General features: G+C 32.0%; 1 protein-coding gene across 1 annotated transcript in view; it reads left to right on the top strand.

Moving 5' to 3' along the window:
- Window positions 1-17,370, top strand: part of ABI3BP (ABI family member 3 binding protein) — a 134,203-nt gene that overhangs the window by 19,314 nt on the left and 97,519 nt on the right. The window contains exons 9-16 of the mRNA XM_051990599.1: window positions 1,572-1,646; window positions 3,361-3,432; window positions 3,986-4,060; window positions 5,292-5,369; window positions 9,165-9,245; window positions 13,012-13,086; window positions 14,571-14,636; window positions 17,133-17,210. Of these exons, the coding sequence (XP_051846559.1) occupies window positions 1,572-1,646; window positions 3,361-3,432; window positions 3,986-4,060; window positions 5,292-5,369; window positions 9,165-9,245; window positions 13,012-13,086; window positions 14,571-14,636; window positions 17,133-17,210 (600 nt within the window). The remainder of the gene's footprint in view (window positions 1-1,571; window positions 1,647-3,360; window positions 3,433-3,985; window positions 4,061-5,291; window positions 5,370-9,164; window positions 9,246-13,011; window positions 13,087-14,570; window positions 14,637-17,132; window positions 17,211-17,370) is intronic.

Below are 17,370 nucleotides of genomic sequence, written 5' to 3'. Positions count from 1 at the left end.
TCATTTACATGTGGTTTCTGGGCCAATAATTTGGTAGCAAGGGGGTGGTACCTAATCCCTGGGAAATGTACCACTAGAAAGATTTTTATACAATAGTGAGAGAAGGTGCTAAATATGAGAAAAGAGTCATCACTTCTGATAGATTGAGAGAATACTGTCATAGGGGTCTTTTTTTCTGAAAGCTTTTTAAACATGGAGAGGCAACAGATGGATTTGACTCTCTCCCTCTTGGAAACTTGAGGAGAAATCACTCAGCTTTGGATAATCTAAGCCTTTTCATTCTCTTGTTCCCAACTAGTTTACTGGCAGTATAACAAATCCCTCTTCCAACTCTCTTATGGATGGATCAAAACTCAAATCATACCTAACCACGACACTATCAAGTCTTGTCTATAAATTTAGACAATCCAAATATATCATATTGCAGAGACACATATGTCTTACATATGATCTACCTCACCGGATTTCTGGGAAGAGTTTTGGAAACTTTAAAGCAGTGTGTCAGTAGAAGTTGTTAAAACATGACTTATGCCCTTCTGTTTATCAAATTTATATTTTATGAATATTGGAACAAAAGTTTACAATTTTAGTCACTGACAAGTATTTCTAACATAGAAAGACATATGCATTGTATGGAAGAAATAAACAATGGCTTTCATGGCAGGGGTAGGGGAAGGGATTTTTTTCTCTGTTTTGGATAATCAGAATTTCAGCCAGTATCAAGAATCTGCTACAAAGTGATGTAGTATCATGATTCTCAAAACCGCCAACTAACTACACATGTTTTTGGAAGATTTGTTTTTGTGTTCCATTTATTTTTCTCATTTATCAATCATTCGTCCCTTACTTGCATGTCTACTCTCTGCCCCTTTTAACCTTTCACTGTTTTTAGTTTTGTTTTGTTTTTCCCCACTTACAGGACCAACTCGAGAAATTTCTTCAAACTTTGGTTGATGTAAAATTCCCCAAATATAAAACACACAGCCTTCATTTTCATTTTGAAATTGATTCCATTTTCTCTTTTCATATGGAACATGAAATGTGGGTTCAATTGAATAAACTTTCTAGAGGAGTGATACCACTAGTGATATACTTTTTAGCCTGTTGTTCCTAGACTTGAAGGCTAGCTGCTGCTGAGTGAATTACAAATGGGAACCAAATCTTGTCTGAAAAGCCCATATAAAATCCTCTGTATATGTGTGTGTGTGTGTGTGTGTGTGTGTGTGTGTGTGTGTGTATTGTACAATGCAATTGTTATTTTCATTTCCTAGGTTCCTTTGTGTAGTCTACATGCAGATTCAAATCTAACTCTACTGTAGGGTTTACTTTTAAGTGTTTTTTTCATCATGAGTTGGTACTGCCCCATTTCAAATGAATTACATATATTATATTACAGGGCAGTTTCAATTCTAGATTGATAAAACTCATGAATTCAGATCAAGGACAGAAACACGAACTTTTTGTATTTGTCTTAAATAATAAGACTAGTAGCACAGAAAGCCAACACTGTTTAGAAATGTATAGTGCCATCTTTAAAAATTAATATCTGCTCTTGTTCAAATTTTTTTTAGCAACTCATGATATGCAGCCTGTTTTCTCAAGTACCCCAACAACAGATGAGCCTGACATATCCATCACCCAAACAGGTATACTTATTCAACCTTTCATAAATTTATCTTTAGATCCCAAATTTTCTACAGACTGTGAATTTGGTCCTTTTCTTCCAGAAAGAAGGAATAACAAATCCTCTTCATTTTTTTTCTCCAACTGCATAATGGCTTTTGTTCTTGATTTATGGTTGTTTCAGGAGTTGGAACATCAGGCATTGGTCATCACAGGATCCTTAAGTTAGAGATTTGGTTGATACAGCATAGTATTAAGATTAAGGCTATTGGACTTCTTTAGAAGACAAGTTCAAGTCTCAGTTTTGCCAATCGTTACCTATGTAACAATATGCAAATCACTTAATCTCCCTGACATATAGTTTCTTCATCTTTACAATGGAAGTAATAATCCTTCTATCATTTATCTCATGGGAGTTTTGAAAATAAGGGTTTTTTTTATCTTAAAGTGCTATGAAGGGTGTTTCTAAGTACAAATTCAATATTCTGTTCACTATACTATGCGGCTTTTCGTACTATGGAAATAATAAATATGAAGCATACAAGGCAATCTGAAGAGAATTAAGCAAAGGACCAGCAGAATCATAACTATACATATATATATATATATATATATATATATATATATATATATGTTGACTCTATCTGAAAGAAACAAAACAGTGTAGCTATAAACTATAATAAATTAAGATTTCACTAATTACTTTATAAATGTAACTGTTACCTATATAATATGCATTGCAACAAAGGGACTGACATACTGATCTATCACACAGTATTCACTATTGTCAATCTTAAAACTTCTTTTGTTTTTTGGGAAGGTTGCTTATTTGTGTGCAAATAATCTATAAAAATATGATTTTATTTTTTTACTGGGAACCAGCTGACTCATTTTAAGTATGTAGTTACATATTACTATACTTTTATTGTATTATTTAATGTCATAATGTTCTATAGAATCATGAAATTGGAAGGGATTTTAAAGGGAATGGAGTTCATTCCCCTATCCAATAGAAAATTCTCTTAACCTGTATACTTGATCATGGTCTTCCATAATGTAGGACAGTTATAAATAATATAAAATATAAAACTGTGTGAAGTGGAATGCTAGCATGCGTTTTACTAGTATTTACAAAAAACAAAGAATCATAGGACTTGAGTTCAAATCGTGACTCTACTTTCTTAGGAATTATGCCACAGTGGGGGAGCTATTCAACCATTCTTGGCTCCAGTTGCCTTATTTTGCAAAATGAAAGGGTTGGACTAAATAACAGCTAAGATCTTTTCTATTTCTGCATCTAGAATTCTGTCAAATATGTCTCCATCTTGCAACTTACTCTGTCTCATTCTTAGTTCTTTGAATTATGTGTATTTTTAAAATATGACTCCCTTTCTAACTTCCAATAACTACGTTAATACTGCTGATCAACAGTCTTTCAAGTAGTTAATAGGTCTAGAGCTGAAAAGGATCTTAGAAATCATTTAGTCTAGTTCCCCATTTTACAGATGAAGGAAAGGAAGTCTTGGGAGGTATAGTGACTTACCTAAAGTCACACAAACGATAAAATGACAAAGGCAAGAAGGGAACTCAGAAATTGTGAGTCTGTGTTCAATATGCTTTCTACTGAGGTCCTTCAAATGACCCTTTTCTTCCTTCTAGACATGAATTCTATTCATGAATTAGCATTCAATTCCTGAGGCTCTTTACTCCCTTATAACTTGTTGACATTTATTCCAGCAGCAAAAACAACTCTGGACTCTGCCCCATCTAAAACTTCTAGAACAATTGAACAGCCAAGGGCCACGCTGGGTAATGTTTTCAATACCAAATTCTCACTTCATTTTTCATCAAAGGAAAGCCCACATGAATGGCTTTCTTGAAAAGAAACATCTTATTCCATCACATCTAATCATGTTTCTCTTTCCTGCTTCTGAATAAGTAGTTGTTTATTTTTCTCTGCATCATTAATGTTTTTCAAGCCTTCTACCTGATTTTACTTAGAAGACATAGGAGATAATATTTACACTGTCTTGAAAGGAATAAGACAATACACTATGAAATCTGCATGTAAAAGTGACATCCTCACCATCATCTCTCTTCCACATCTCTCTGTCTTCATGTTCATTCCAGCACAGTTGAATGCACTCATCCTAATTTTGGTCATCACATGATCAGTTATCATTCTATGACTTTTCCTCTTTGAATACTTCATTTTATCCACCAGCTTTCAAGAATCCATGAGCTGTTCATTTTTCATGATTGTCTTGTGGCTTGTCTTTCTTATCAGCTAAAGCATGTCAGTGCTCTAGAAGCTCTTTGTGTTAATTAAATTGGGGCTGGGGTGGTGACTGTTTTATTTCAGCTCCAAATGAAGTGCCACTTCTTCCTCAAAAACCGAAAATATCTGCCAGTCCTGAAATACAACATACTACACTTGGTAACTACTAATGCTTATGCAATTTTTTATTTTTTTAAAGTAGAAAAGTGGTAAAAGTGAACAATGTTGCACCTAAAAAAATTTCACTCACTTCATAGAGTTGTGGTATCAAATGAGAAAATATGAATTGTCCAAAAAAATCTTAGAGCAGTTTTGATCTCAAAAGTAAGAATGTCCTAAGACTTTTAGCACACTCTGTGTATGTGTGTGTGTGTGTGTGTGTGCCCACACATGCATATGTAAAGTTTATGTAAACCTTGACAACACTACATAATTGCTAACTTTATTTTATTACAATCAACATTCCTAATTTTCTCCTTGTCAATGTCATGAGTTCTTTAGAATGCAATTGCCATTGCATTAAAAAATAAATCATCAAATATAAAGAATTTATATAATTTCAGGATCTCTTTATTCTAACAAATGACTTTTTCCCTATTATCTCAATTAGAAAAATCTAAAAACACAGATGAGAATTTCACTTTAGTCCTTTCTGTTCAGATAAATTGAGTTCATCTTGGCACAGAATATTTTCCCTGGGATTTAAATATAAATAGTATCACATACAATCTATGAGTTATATCAAGCAGGAAAAAAAAAGGAAAGGGGGCATGATGAAGGACAACATCAAAATCTTACAGTTTATAATGGAAATTTTGGAAGTCACAGAGTATGTTAATTCATGGTAAGGATTCTGAAAGGCCATAGCATCAAAATTTATTTCTAATTCTGAAGAACAAAGAAATTACAGAATTCAGACATCTGTGTTCTTGCTTCCCAAATCCAAATTATATATACTGCCTACTACCCTAACATAATTAGAAATGTCATTCCCTATCATTCCCTGTTAAAATCTGTATCTTCTTTCCAGGCTCAGGTAAGGTCTAGGCTCTATTTCTTTCATGTAGCTTAAATGGCAAGGCCTATGTATCTTTTCATTTTGATATTCCCTGATATCTAGCATGTGGCAAGCAAGCAATAAATGTTTGCTAAATTGAACAGGGTTCTGGGATTTTTTAATATATACTCACCCTCACAAGGTAGGGCTAAATATAGTGTACTTTCTGCAATTTAGCTCAGTATGATTCAATAACAATATTTGTTGAATACCTACTATAGACTATATGTGCAGTCCTCGCCATTGTGAATTTATGGTCTAGGTGCAACATGATTGCTAGATGAAGAAAGAAAATTTAATGAAAAATTATGAAATAGGATCTGCTTCTTTCAGCTTCCACACAAACCACATCCATTCCTTCTACACCTAAGCGACGACGCCCCATTATCAGACCAACAGGAAGCAAACGTGGTAACTAAGACTTTTCTGACCTAACATTTTGAATTCTAACAGTATCTTATGACTCCTCCAATTAAAAGGAAATTGGCATAGTTTACTGTACCTAAAGTGGAAAAATTGATAAGATTACAGCTCTAGTGATAATCCAAATGTTTTACTGATTTGATTGAAGTATTAGAAGTTATTTTATGTAAATTAATGTATAAACCTAGCAGTGACATTTTCTGATAACACAAAGCAATATGATGTAAAGATGTGTATATTTCTTAAATTCTCATTGAATTGAACTTTTCCTCAGCAAGAAGCAGAAAAGGAAGGTAGAAGAAAGTCAACCTCAAAATCCTGATAATTTGAGTTTAAGTCCTAATGCCTACCCTGTCTGTTTCATAGGTCTAAATTTTTTATATATTATATTTTCTTAGGCATATACCTATGTTGTACAATTTTATGCTTTAAATTAGATTATATTCTTTCTCTACAGTAGGCCAAGTCATCAAACACTTATTAAGATCCTACTATGTGCCAAGAACTCTGTTAAGAACTGAGAATATAAAGAAAGGTTAAAAAAAAAAGTTTCTGCTCTCAAGGAATTCACAATCTAATCAGGGACACAAATAATTATATGTTAATACATCATATGTAATATGTGCATATATAATATATAAATATAAATAGCTATGTACAAATAAGATAAATATAGGGGAAGAATGCAGATATTCTTAGAAGGAAATCACTAACATTAAGTGAGACCAAGATAACATTTTGGCTGAAACTTGAAGGAAGCCAGAGAAAATAGAAGGCAGAAGTGAGCTTTATTGTGGTACCTTCAGTGAAGATAAATTTCTCTTAAGAATACACACACACACACACAAACGTACACATACACACACACAAATTTCATATTTAAGTATATTAACCTAGAAATTATTTTAGTTTATTATTACTGATTAAGCTAAATACAATTACCTTTATTTTTTGCCCAATTTAGTCTAAATTTATCTTTAAGTGACCTCCAACTATTTAACTGAGTTTCAAGTACCTTTCTTATAATTATTAGCAATTAGATAATTTTTAAACATTGCTTATCAAATAGTTTACAGTTTAAAAATGTTTTTCAGGTCCTTTTTACTTATTACTCTTACTCTGGTCTCTAAATATTTCTTGCTTTTCATTGCCAGAAAAATAAATAGAAGGTAGGCAGGGAAGCATAGAAACCCTTACTTTTTAAACAATCTAAAAGCCCTAAATTGGCATGGACAAGCTTGGATAATAATGGCATTTTCTTAATCAAGAGCTATCTTGTGGCTTCATTTGCCCAATATTATAGTTTATATGTGATATGACTAGACACTTACTCCAAATGTTCCATTTGGACAATGCTGGAGATCTCATGAGTTTAGCCAACACTATTTCACATTTTTAGACGATCCAAATGATTTGAAATAAGCAAACAGACATTATTCCATGAAGTGATTTTTTTTAAAAAGCATGATGAGGTAGAATTAGGGATTCACATGTCAGTTTCAAATACCATAAATAAAATCAAGTCATGTACACTTTTGTTTCTTGAATAATTATTTTCATAAGACTAATTAATATGAACTTTGTTAAAATTTTATTATGCCCCAGTTTAACAGTAATTTGTTATTGTCATGTACACTTTAAAAATTATTTTCCTTGTGCTTATGGTGTAAATGTCTATCTTGAAAAATGTATAGTATGGCAATAAAGCAGAGACAGATATCATCAGTCACATGTGAACATTATTTGTATTATATTATTTAGATTTATCATTATTTGAGAAGTGTACCTTGTTTGCTTTCTGCAATATTATTACAGCTGTTACTATGATTAATAGCTTTTTTGTAAAGGCTGAACATACACTTAAAATTCATCTTTAAAAGCTGTATCAAAGCTTGGTATTATCTACTTTTCAGTGAAATTGCTTTATGATACATCTTTATCATATATAGATATAGATATTTAGGGGAAAAGAGGATATTTCCAACTTTAATAATGAAGACTTCTCTTTTTTCTCTCTCCCTGCAGGAGAGAGAGTACGTTCCTAAAACCCTAAAAAACTCTAAATTGATTTTCTTCTTTATTTTCAAATTCCCAAGAAAACTCAGTTTGTTTCTTTAAAACTCAAAGTATTAACAGAGAAGCATCACAAATTAAATTCAAAAATTGCTTGAGCTTTCCTTAATTTCCAAATTCTAAGGCTAAAAAATTTTTTTTGGAACAACAGATTTTTTTTCTAATAGAAATCAAAGTGATACAGTAGAGTGATCTCATCGTACCCAGATTCTTTCTGCTGTGATTAGGATATTTCTCTTTCAGCAATTGTACTCATGACAATGTCAGAAATTTGTAAAAAAAAAAAAAAAAAAAATGCCGAGATTTGGATAATTGGGGAGTTCATTGCCTGGGAAAATAAAATGGATTCCATTATTACAGCTGAATAGTCTTTTGATCAGATAATACAGAAAGGTTTTCAGTCAGCTAGAATCTGAGGAAATTATAAAGAATGAGCAAATCACCACCTAATTAAGAGATAGATGGTGTTTATAAGAAAAGTGAGGATTATTAGGTAAGAATGATTTACTGTTTTTAGCAATCTAAATGCTTGCATAAAATGCAGGGAATATGTTGAACAAAATTTTTCTATCAACTCTATATAAAATAACATTTAACCTATGAATCACTGTCTAAGACTAACTTTTAAGATGTTTGTATTTGGAGAATAGAAAGAATCTGGTACCAGTCTATTTCCAGTAGAATTCCTGGCACATAGTTGATATTTAATAAATGCTTTTTGACCAGTTGAATTATAGTACTACATTTACTTTTCCAATCTTATAATGTATGAGTTAATGCTTAAGTTCTTAGCTCTAGGCAGATTATATTTTCCACTATATGGCTCAATTAATTTTTAATTAGGATGCCTTTACTAGAAGCTTAAATTGAGAATTTTAATCAGATAGAAGGAATAGGGCAACTGATATAATTTACTTAATTGTGCATACTGATAGTGACTGCAAAGAAAGAAGAAAAAGTTTATCAAATGTTCAAAATCAGTAATTTTCCCCATTTTCAATTGGATGTGGCAATAAGATTTTCAAGCATAGGTATTGGGGTATTAATAATTAGGGAAATGAGCAAAAGGACAAAAACAAGTTGGTGAATGATCTCTTCAGAGAGTGGATGAGGATTCCAAATTAGAAAAAAGCAATGGAATTCTCATAAAAGATTAAATTTGGGTGGCAGGGTCAACAATACTGAAAATCCTTCACTACATGAATCAGAGTCCTAACAGAAAGTAAATATGAGAAGAGAGTGAGGTTGGGAAAGGAGGGGAGATACAAGCTTACTTCTTGCAAACTCATACTTTAAGAGCTTTGAAATTGTATTGTGTTATAACAATCCTATTAGCATAGTATTGTGGTTAGGGACCAGTTATTAGGCAGAACACGGAATATCAGTGACTGTCTAGGTTATAAACTTGAATGAAATTTCTTTCTGAGGTAATTGTTTCATGATTACAGGATGAAATTTGAAAACATATGAAATTTTTTCCCTAATTGGATATGGTATGCACATGATGTCAGTACCATTTCTTTTTTATTGTGGTGGATCCCAAAAATGGGTTTCTATGAGGAAATGTATTTATGCTTATAAGAATAGATCATCTTCTTGCCATCTCAGGGTTTTTAAATATTTATAGCAAATGTGGAATTTATTCTGAAGATGTAAATGGGGTTATATCTTTCAATATCTACCTGCCAATGATGCCTGCTTTCCCAACAGTGATAAGCTCAACCATTTCAGAATCTACACCAAAGCCCAAACCAACTTCTCATGGACTTAAGAGGCCAACAACAATACTGGGTAACTCTATTATCTCTGCTAATCATTGCTTTACTTTTTGAAATGTCATTAAATTTAACAACCAGGTCATCCACATCAAACTCTTTCTTCAAGTCCATTAGCTGAACTTTCTCTGTTTCTCTATTTTAGATTTTCCATAGGTGATGATTTTTCTGGCTTTTTTTGAATGGCAATAATGATAATCTAAAACTGTTGTAATCAGAATCCAGTAAAACTGAGGGTGCAAAATTTCCCAAAACTCTTTATACCATTTTAACATTAAAACAATACTAAGACCTTTGGTCATGTATTTCTTCTAAGACAAAATGACCTATCCACTGGGCCTCAAATTCATGTAACCAGCAAAAATGTTATTATTTTAATAAAAAATTTAAGAGTAAATCTTAATCTATTCTGCAAATAGTTCTTAAAAATCTTTAATTCTGGCAAAGAAATAACAAAAATCTTATGTACAGTAAGTACATAACTTAGTACTATCACTAGTCTGTTATTGGTTTTAGGAATTGAGAATAGTATAAATGATTGATGACCTTAAATCCACAATTGGATTATGTTGCTATCTGTCTTGTTCTAAGATAAAAGATTTAATGATTTGTAGTTTCATTTTGTTCCGTTTATTCCTCCTTGAACTTTATCCTTTAATTTTAGAAATATTGTTTCAGGTAGACTTTTCTCTCATTGAAGTAGCATTTAATATATGATAAAAGGAAATAATCATTTATCAAAAGGAAATCATAAGATCATAGTTGAGAGGGACTTAGAAGTTCATCTATTCCCTTCCTTTGCAGATGAGGAAATGGATACTGAAAGAAATTAAGTGGCTTGCTCAGGGTCATACACCTAGGAAGTTGCCTGAGGCAGAATTCAAATCCAAACCTTCCTGATTCTGAGAACAGCATTGTACCCATTACATCATGTTGTTGTGAGGGAGTACAAGTAGAATGAAAAAGTCAATGCAGTCTATTTGTTAATTTCTGTCTTACAACCAAGTTTGTAAAAATAAGAAGGCTATCTAACTAGATTATCTTGTTTTTCCTAATTATCTTCAACTTCTTATTTTTCATTTTTCATGACTTCTCATTTCTTTTAGTGAACTTTTGTAGCCCTATATTATTTCTGAAGCAGAATTTTAGTCCCCATTTGGTCTTTCTCACAGCTAAAATCCTGAAATTAATTCAAATCTTTACAAGATAATGTGATGGGAAATGCTATTTAGATAAAATGAAAATAAAAACAATAGTATGACTTATTAGTTATTATTTTCATTTTCTAAGAACATAGTCTTCTCTTGTCCTTACAAAAAAAAAAAAAAAAAAAAAGACAACTTTCATTTAGTTAGATCAGGATCCCAACTGTGCCTATGAAAGCTAAGTTGGACACATCTACCAACCTTTCCATTACTGGTCTATATAATGCATTCATATGGCACTTTTAACCAAGTGAGGGGTATACAAGGTACTAGTTTCAAACTGATTTCTGAAGACTACAAAAAGAAAGGGGGAACTTATTAATTCTCTTTTCCCCCATTTCTTAAAGGAAGTACATTTTATTTATGCTAAGTCTAAAACATATACCAGGGCAGCATTAGCATATTTGAAAGTGTGTAATTGTTTCAAAGAAATTTTTCAAGCATTCCAGTATAGTGCCATTAAGAAAGTAAACTGAGTTATCACAAAAATAGGATGATTTGGGAGTATCATATTGTTTTGCAAATTATTTATTGCCCAATAAAGAATAAATTCCATCTGCCATAATCTAATTTTTGCATTTTTGCATTTTCATGCAAGGCTTAAGTTAATTACAACTGCCAAATGAAAAAATGGAATCAATTATGTTTTAACCAATTTAAATATTAATGTTTATCAACAAATGTTTTTAGTACCTTTTTAGTCATGGAAAAAAGTATGGGAATACCATTCCTGCATGTTAGTGAAAACTAACATTAAGTCAATCCTAGAAATTAATGACTTTCCTCAATATTTAAAATCCTTTAAAACACACCTAGAAAAGAAAATATCTTCAATTACTGGTGTTTTAGAAAATAGCAAAAAAACTTTTAGGAATGTTTAAGAAATATGATAAACTTTGGAGTTAGAAAGACCTGTAATGCCGGAGAAACTGAGGCAGGAGAGAGATTAGAGAGTTTTTAATATTTTATTAATGGGAGAGTAAGATTGACTGGACAGGACTCACGTCTCAAATTATCCAGTCAGACAGAGATAAAGATATACTGGGACCAAGGAATTCATGTTGGTCCCAGGGCTGGAGGAGTCCAGCATACAACTGCCAGCCACCATACTCCAGCAAATGAATGGAGGAACCCCAACTTCTTAAATACCTTTGGAGACAAAGAAGAGGGAGAGAGTGGGAAAGGCCCTATCAAGGCCATAAACCAAAAAACCCAGAGACAGAATGTCTGAATACCCAGAGATGAAGATGTCAGTGAAATATCTTGGAATATTTTAGAGGGATATAATAAATTCTTGAGGTCAGAAAATAATCAGGAGGTCTAGTCTCTTGTTTATCTTGCTTGGGCTAACAATTTATAACCTTAGAGTAATTGGTCCTCAGCCTTCATGTAAATCTCAGAAGGAGATTTACAGCTTAGGGGAGTAATTAGGGAGACTGAGACAAGGGAAACTTGTACAAGGAAACTGAGTCAGGACAGTTAAAGAGAACTGTGGCATAACAGATCAAAGTTCATGTCCTGAATCCTACAGATACTTATTGACTCTTCACGTCATTAAGCTTCCCATTTCCTTTGCAACTCTCTTAGACTATAATGATCCTGATGTGAGTCAATAGAGGGAGTTGATAATTTTCTATTCTAATGATATCACAGGACATAGGATAATAGACTCAGATTTGAGAACTATCTTAAAAGTCATTTAGTCCAACCTCTTCTTTTTATAGATAAAGTCAAGATCTAACCCCCAAAATAATAATGAGTAATAAGTTGGTTGATATATCTCACAAATTTGCTTAATATGTCAACATAAATTCAAAAGTATTAAAAGTTTATCTTATCAAATTTATGTAGGTAATATATAATATGTATCCTATGGTCCTATAAAAACTCAGTGAAATCAGCAGTATCCTTCAAATACAAAGAAATCAGGAGAAGGAGCAGCAACTTTACACAAATGTAAATTTTTGGTGACTGATGTCCTCAATTTTTTCCCCCTTTTTGTAACTCTTGTTTTTAACCTTCTGGTTTTGAATGTATCTCAGAAGGCTGTTACACTTTCATTAAAGTATTAATAGATAGTGGAATTACTTAACAGATCACTTGTTTTCTTTGCTTTTCCTATTCCTCATTGAAGCTAAAATATTAGATTCTCAAGTTGAAAAGATACTATATTGTTTGCAATCTATACAAGTGAAAGCAATTACCTTTCTTCGAAGTCATTACCAAAATTCTGATACATTGTTTTCTTTCCAAGACTATATAAGCATCTATTTTAAAAGAACTCTGAGTGTGGGCTCTCCAGTAGTACAATTTAGATAATCTTTATCTTTCTTCTTGCACAGGCTCCATCCCCTTCTTACTTGTTTCATAGCCAAGTTTCAAAGATACTAGAATCCTTTTGATGAGTTAAATTCAGTAATGAAATTTCAGGCAGCTTAAGCTTCTGTCTTCTCACTTAAGTCATCTATTTTTTGTTTTTGTGCAAAGATAATCTTTTCACATATGCACACCTAGGGTGGTGTAATAAGTTTAAAAGAACTGAAAATTCTACAACTTCTTTTTATCTTTTTTTTTCAGTTCCTAAAGAAATATTTCCTGTTCCCCCCAAACCAACAACTCCCCCAGGCCCAGATGTATCACAACTAACTCCTGGTAAATTTAACATCACATATGCATGGATAGAGGATAAAAATGATAAAAATTAGATAAGAGCAGCAAGGATGGTCAATATTGTTCATCTCAATGTTTCTTTCTTCCCCTAGAGAGGAAACATGTCTTTATTAACTTAATGTGTAATGCAAACATATTATGCAGTGGTTCATATGTTCATATGTATTACATTTGTAACTATATCTTATTTTTCTGGAACAATTATTAATATTCTAGTTTGAACAAAAGCACTATAAAAATGTCCAAAAGAAAAAATTATATCAAAAGAGTTTGCAAAAAACTGAAAAAATCCATTATGAAAATATTAAAATTACAGAGACTGGATTTCCTTAAAACATACCTATAAAAGAAAATATCTTCAACTATTGGTGTTTTAGAAAATAGCGAAAAACTGTTAGGAATGTTTAAGAAATATGATAAACCCAAAATATTGTTGAGGTTACCATTGTGGAATAAGATGATTCTTTTCTGAAATTGGTGTCAATTGAATAATTTGTCCCTATCCCCATGTCATTAATATTGATCTAGGCTTTACATTTTTATGATAAGCAACTATTTAAGAACAAAAGATCTGGAACAAACCATTTTGGAAAACATAATTTACTTTTGTCTTTTCAGACACTGGGCAGAAAACCTTCTTATGGAAAACCCAAAACAAACACATCTAAAAACAACTCTGATAGCAGACAGGAATTTCTTATAAATTCATATTAGGAAGTCATTCAGTTATTGAAATATGCAACTCTATGTGATTTAATAGGAAAATTTAAGAGTAGTAGATTGTTTCTTAAGAGTAATAGGTTATAAAGAAAACATTCACCAAATGAATATTTTGTTTTCCCTGATGCTTTCCTAAGGAATAATCATTTCCTCAAAACATTAAGAAATTCATGGGGTATTTTTAGTAGAAAATTATCTTCACTATTAAATGTGCTCAAACCAGGAAGTAATGTATTTCCTGGCCATAAACGCTCATTTGTAGAGCAATCTTTGAAATAATCAAAAAAGTAATTAATTGAAAGTAACAAAATCAAAACAGAGCAAGAAATTGATTAGTTAATTGGAGCATCATTTTGCTGTCTTGGATGGACCTCTACAATCTAATTGAGAAAGATGAAAGATAGGTGACTTTTTTAAAGTCTAATTTCCCTAAGTTCAAAGAGGTGGCACTGTACTCTCCATTTATAGGGAAAGTGCACTGCCAGAGCAATAAGAGATATAAATGGTTATCAGAACATTAATGATTGTCAAAAGAGAACAAGAAAATCACTCTTATATTTTACTTTCCTTGTGGCTTTCTAAGAATATGTAGAATAATCAATGATTGAGAGATTCATTCTATTGAGTGAGTTACACTCAGTTTTCATCCCTAAAGTAATACTCTTAATTTAATAGGAAATCTCATTTTCCACTTGGATTATTATTCTGTTCAATATTTTCCTTGGTTTTGCTTATTTTTGTTATAGCCCAGGAGTCTGTTAGTGCTGAAACTACACTAGCACCATCTTCACCACTGTCACCAACAACAATAGGTAATGGAATTTCCTTTAGTGAATGGTTGCATTTTCTGTTCCTTTCAGAGCCTGTCTTTGTTAGAATATGAAAATACCCCTTCTCGTTTCTCTTTACCTCAACTTCTTACCCATTAGTTATCACCATGTTTCTAATTCTGTCAAACCTGTTCTCCAGACTCTCGAGCCTCATCTCCTTCCAAAATCTTCTACTATAGAAATCCATCTAAACCTTGTTCTCATTCTGACTTAAAATGTGGTTTTGCTTTCATACATCATTCATTCATTTTGCTATTATATGAGGACAAAATTAGAATGAATTTAAGTCCTTTGCTTTTTACTATAATCTAGGTATTATTACCATAGTTTCTCTGAAATACATGAGTACACTTCATCTTTGAATCTTCATTGTCTCCATTTTTAAAGCTTCCTGTTACTATATCAGGTTTTTTAATTGTCCCCTAAAGGAAATTGCAAAGATTAATATTTCTAAAGTACAAATCTATAAGGGAGAAAATTCCTTGATGTCTATGTAAACCTATAGGATGATCTGATATTATTGATTTTATATTTCATTTTTATTTAGAAAGTTGGTTTATAGAATGATTAGAAGTAAAAGTGAGAAGGAAGTGAAATTCCTATAGAGAAAGAAAGAGTTGCTACATGAACAGCCTGTTTTCTCCTCAGTTCTTTTGGAAAAAATGAATATCGGGCATATAAATACAAAAACAAAGTAGTCCTTGACCTCAAGAAATATAGAACTTTAGATTTGGAAGAAATGTTTAAGTAATCTAGTTCAATCATCTACCCAAAACAAGAATCTCTATCAGATGGTCTGCTGCCATCTGTTTGAAAAACTTTTGTGATGACAAGCTCACCAATTCGTAAAGCAATTCTATATATGGACATATCAAAATGTCAGAAAGTACTTCCTTAAACTCCCTAAAATGTCCATCCATTACATAGTTATGCCCATTGGAGGAACTCAGAATAATGTTTCACAGAATTTTAAAGGTAGTTATTATATCCTAATTGTCACTTCTGGGAAAGGCAGATTAGATATACTCAGCTCCTTTATCAGTTTCTCTAGACAGGAAGGATTTCCAGGTCCTTTACCATACTGATAGTCCTTGTTTAAATACACATTTATCAATAATTCATTAAAATATATCATTTCCCACAGCATAAAATCCTCCAGATGTGATTTTGCCTCCCTTTTATATGAGCACCATGCTTCTAAGATCTTATTAAATTTTTAAGTACTCATTACATTACTGACTCGCTAAGCTTGTTATTGAACAACAGTGCCAGATCTTTGGAACATCAACTTCCTCTTTAACTGCTTTCTCTAATTGTGTGATTGATTTTATACATGAAAATATAAAAGGGAATAATGTGTATTTACTCCAAAAATATTGTGATTTCTTCTGTAGTGATATTCTCTTCAGCCATGAAAATCACAATTTATCCATGCCTGATCATCTTATACAGCTTTTTATCAATGATGTCTCAAAAGTTTCCCACAGGGGAGCTCTATTTAAAGTGCATAGTCATACCTTCTTCACATTCTCTTAACAAAGGGAAAATGCCAGTGGAGCATAGAAGCTGTCATTTATTTTGACCTGGAAAATATCTTTAAGGACATTTAATCTGACCTGTTAATTTTTCAGACAAGAAACTAATTTTCTGAGTCCAAGTATACTTATGTCATATCCAGTGCTCTTTCCATTTTACTATTCCATCTCTCATCAGTTGTCCATCAAGCACTATGATTGGCCCACCTTTTTTCTCCTCATTATGAATTTCTCTGTTAACTTCCTTTAATATTCTTTTTCTTATAATATCTTATAAACCCCTTGCAATCACCATTGTTAAAGTCCATCTCCATTTTTTCAAACCATTGTTCTAGCCTGTCTTTTAAAGAATGTTATCTCTCAGCTATCCAAATGGTCCATTAATGCCTTTAACATTAATTCATCATTTCCATCTCATTACCAGAGAAAACTCTTATTTTTTTCCTTTCTTTTTAAAGTTGGCTCAATCAGAATTTCAATAATAAAAATAATTAATTGCTTTTGAATGAAGTTTGAAGTTTGAAGTCAGTGTACTTTGGGTTTAAAGTTTAAACAACAAAACAAACTAAAAAAGGTTTTTCCCTCCAAAACTGAGTTCCAAAAGAATATAGACTCTATTTCTACAAGTTTCATATAACTTTTCTTGTATACCTTCAAACATACTACTTTGAGATTCTTTTTGCTTCTGTTTCATCTATACCTAATTTTGTTTTTTTTTTCCTTTAGTAATAGAAAAAGTCACTGGTCAGTCTCTTTTTCCTAGGAGAAAAACAATCACCCATTTCAAAAGATCCTGGTTCATTAAAAAAAAATGATAAAAAGCAATATTACAGATTGAGATGTTTCTATAATAAGTGAAAGGAAGACTTAAGATGAAGGTAGCCTTGAAAAATTTCCAGAGTTATGGTAGTTATAATAATCAGGCATTTTTTTTTCCCTTCAGCTCTACCAAAAACAAAAAGGCCAGGTCGTCGGCGTCCTAAAACCACACCTTCTCCCAAAGCACCTCTCACCCAATCCGGTAAATGTGTTGTTGGTGTTTTAGCAAAATGGATTGTCTTGTTGAAGGAGTGTGTGATTCAGTGGTTTAGACATTAGATTCAATATATTCACAGTTATGATTGTTCTTTGCTGATTTAGCACTTATGGTAGTAACTAATGATGGTATTCCCAGAATACAT

Source organism: Antechinus flavipes, chromosome 3 (genome assembly GCF_016432865.1).
Source record: "Antechinus flavipes isolate AdamAnt ecotype Samford, QLD, Australia chromosome 3, AdamAnt_v2, whole genome shotgun sequence".
In the NCBI taxonomy this organism is placed as follows: domain Eukaryota; kingdom Metazoa; phylum Chordata; class Mammalia; order Dasyuromorphia; family Dasyuridae; genus Antechinus; species Antechinus flavipes.
Note: the sequence above shows the minus strand (reverse complement) of the source record. Positions and strands in the feature narration are given on the sequence as shown.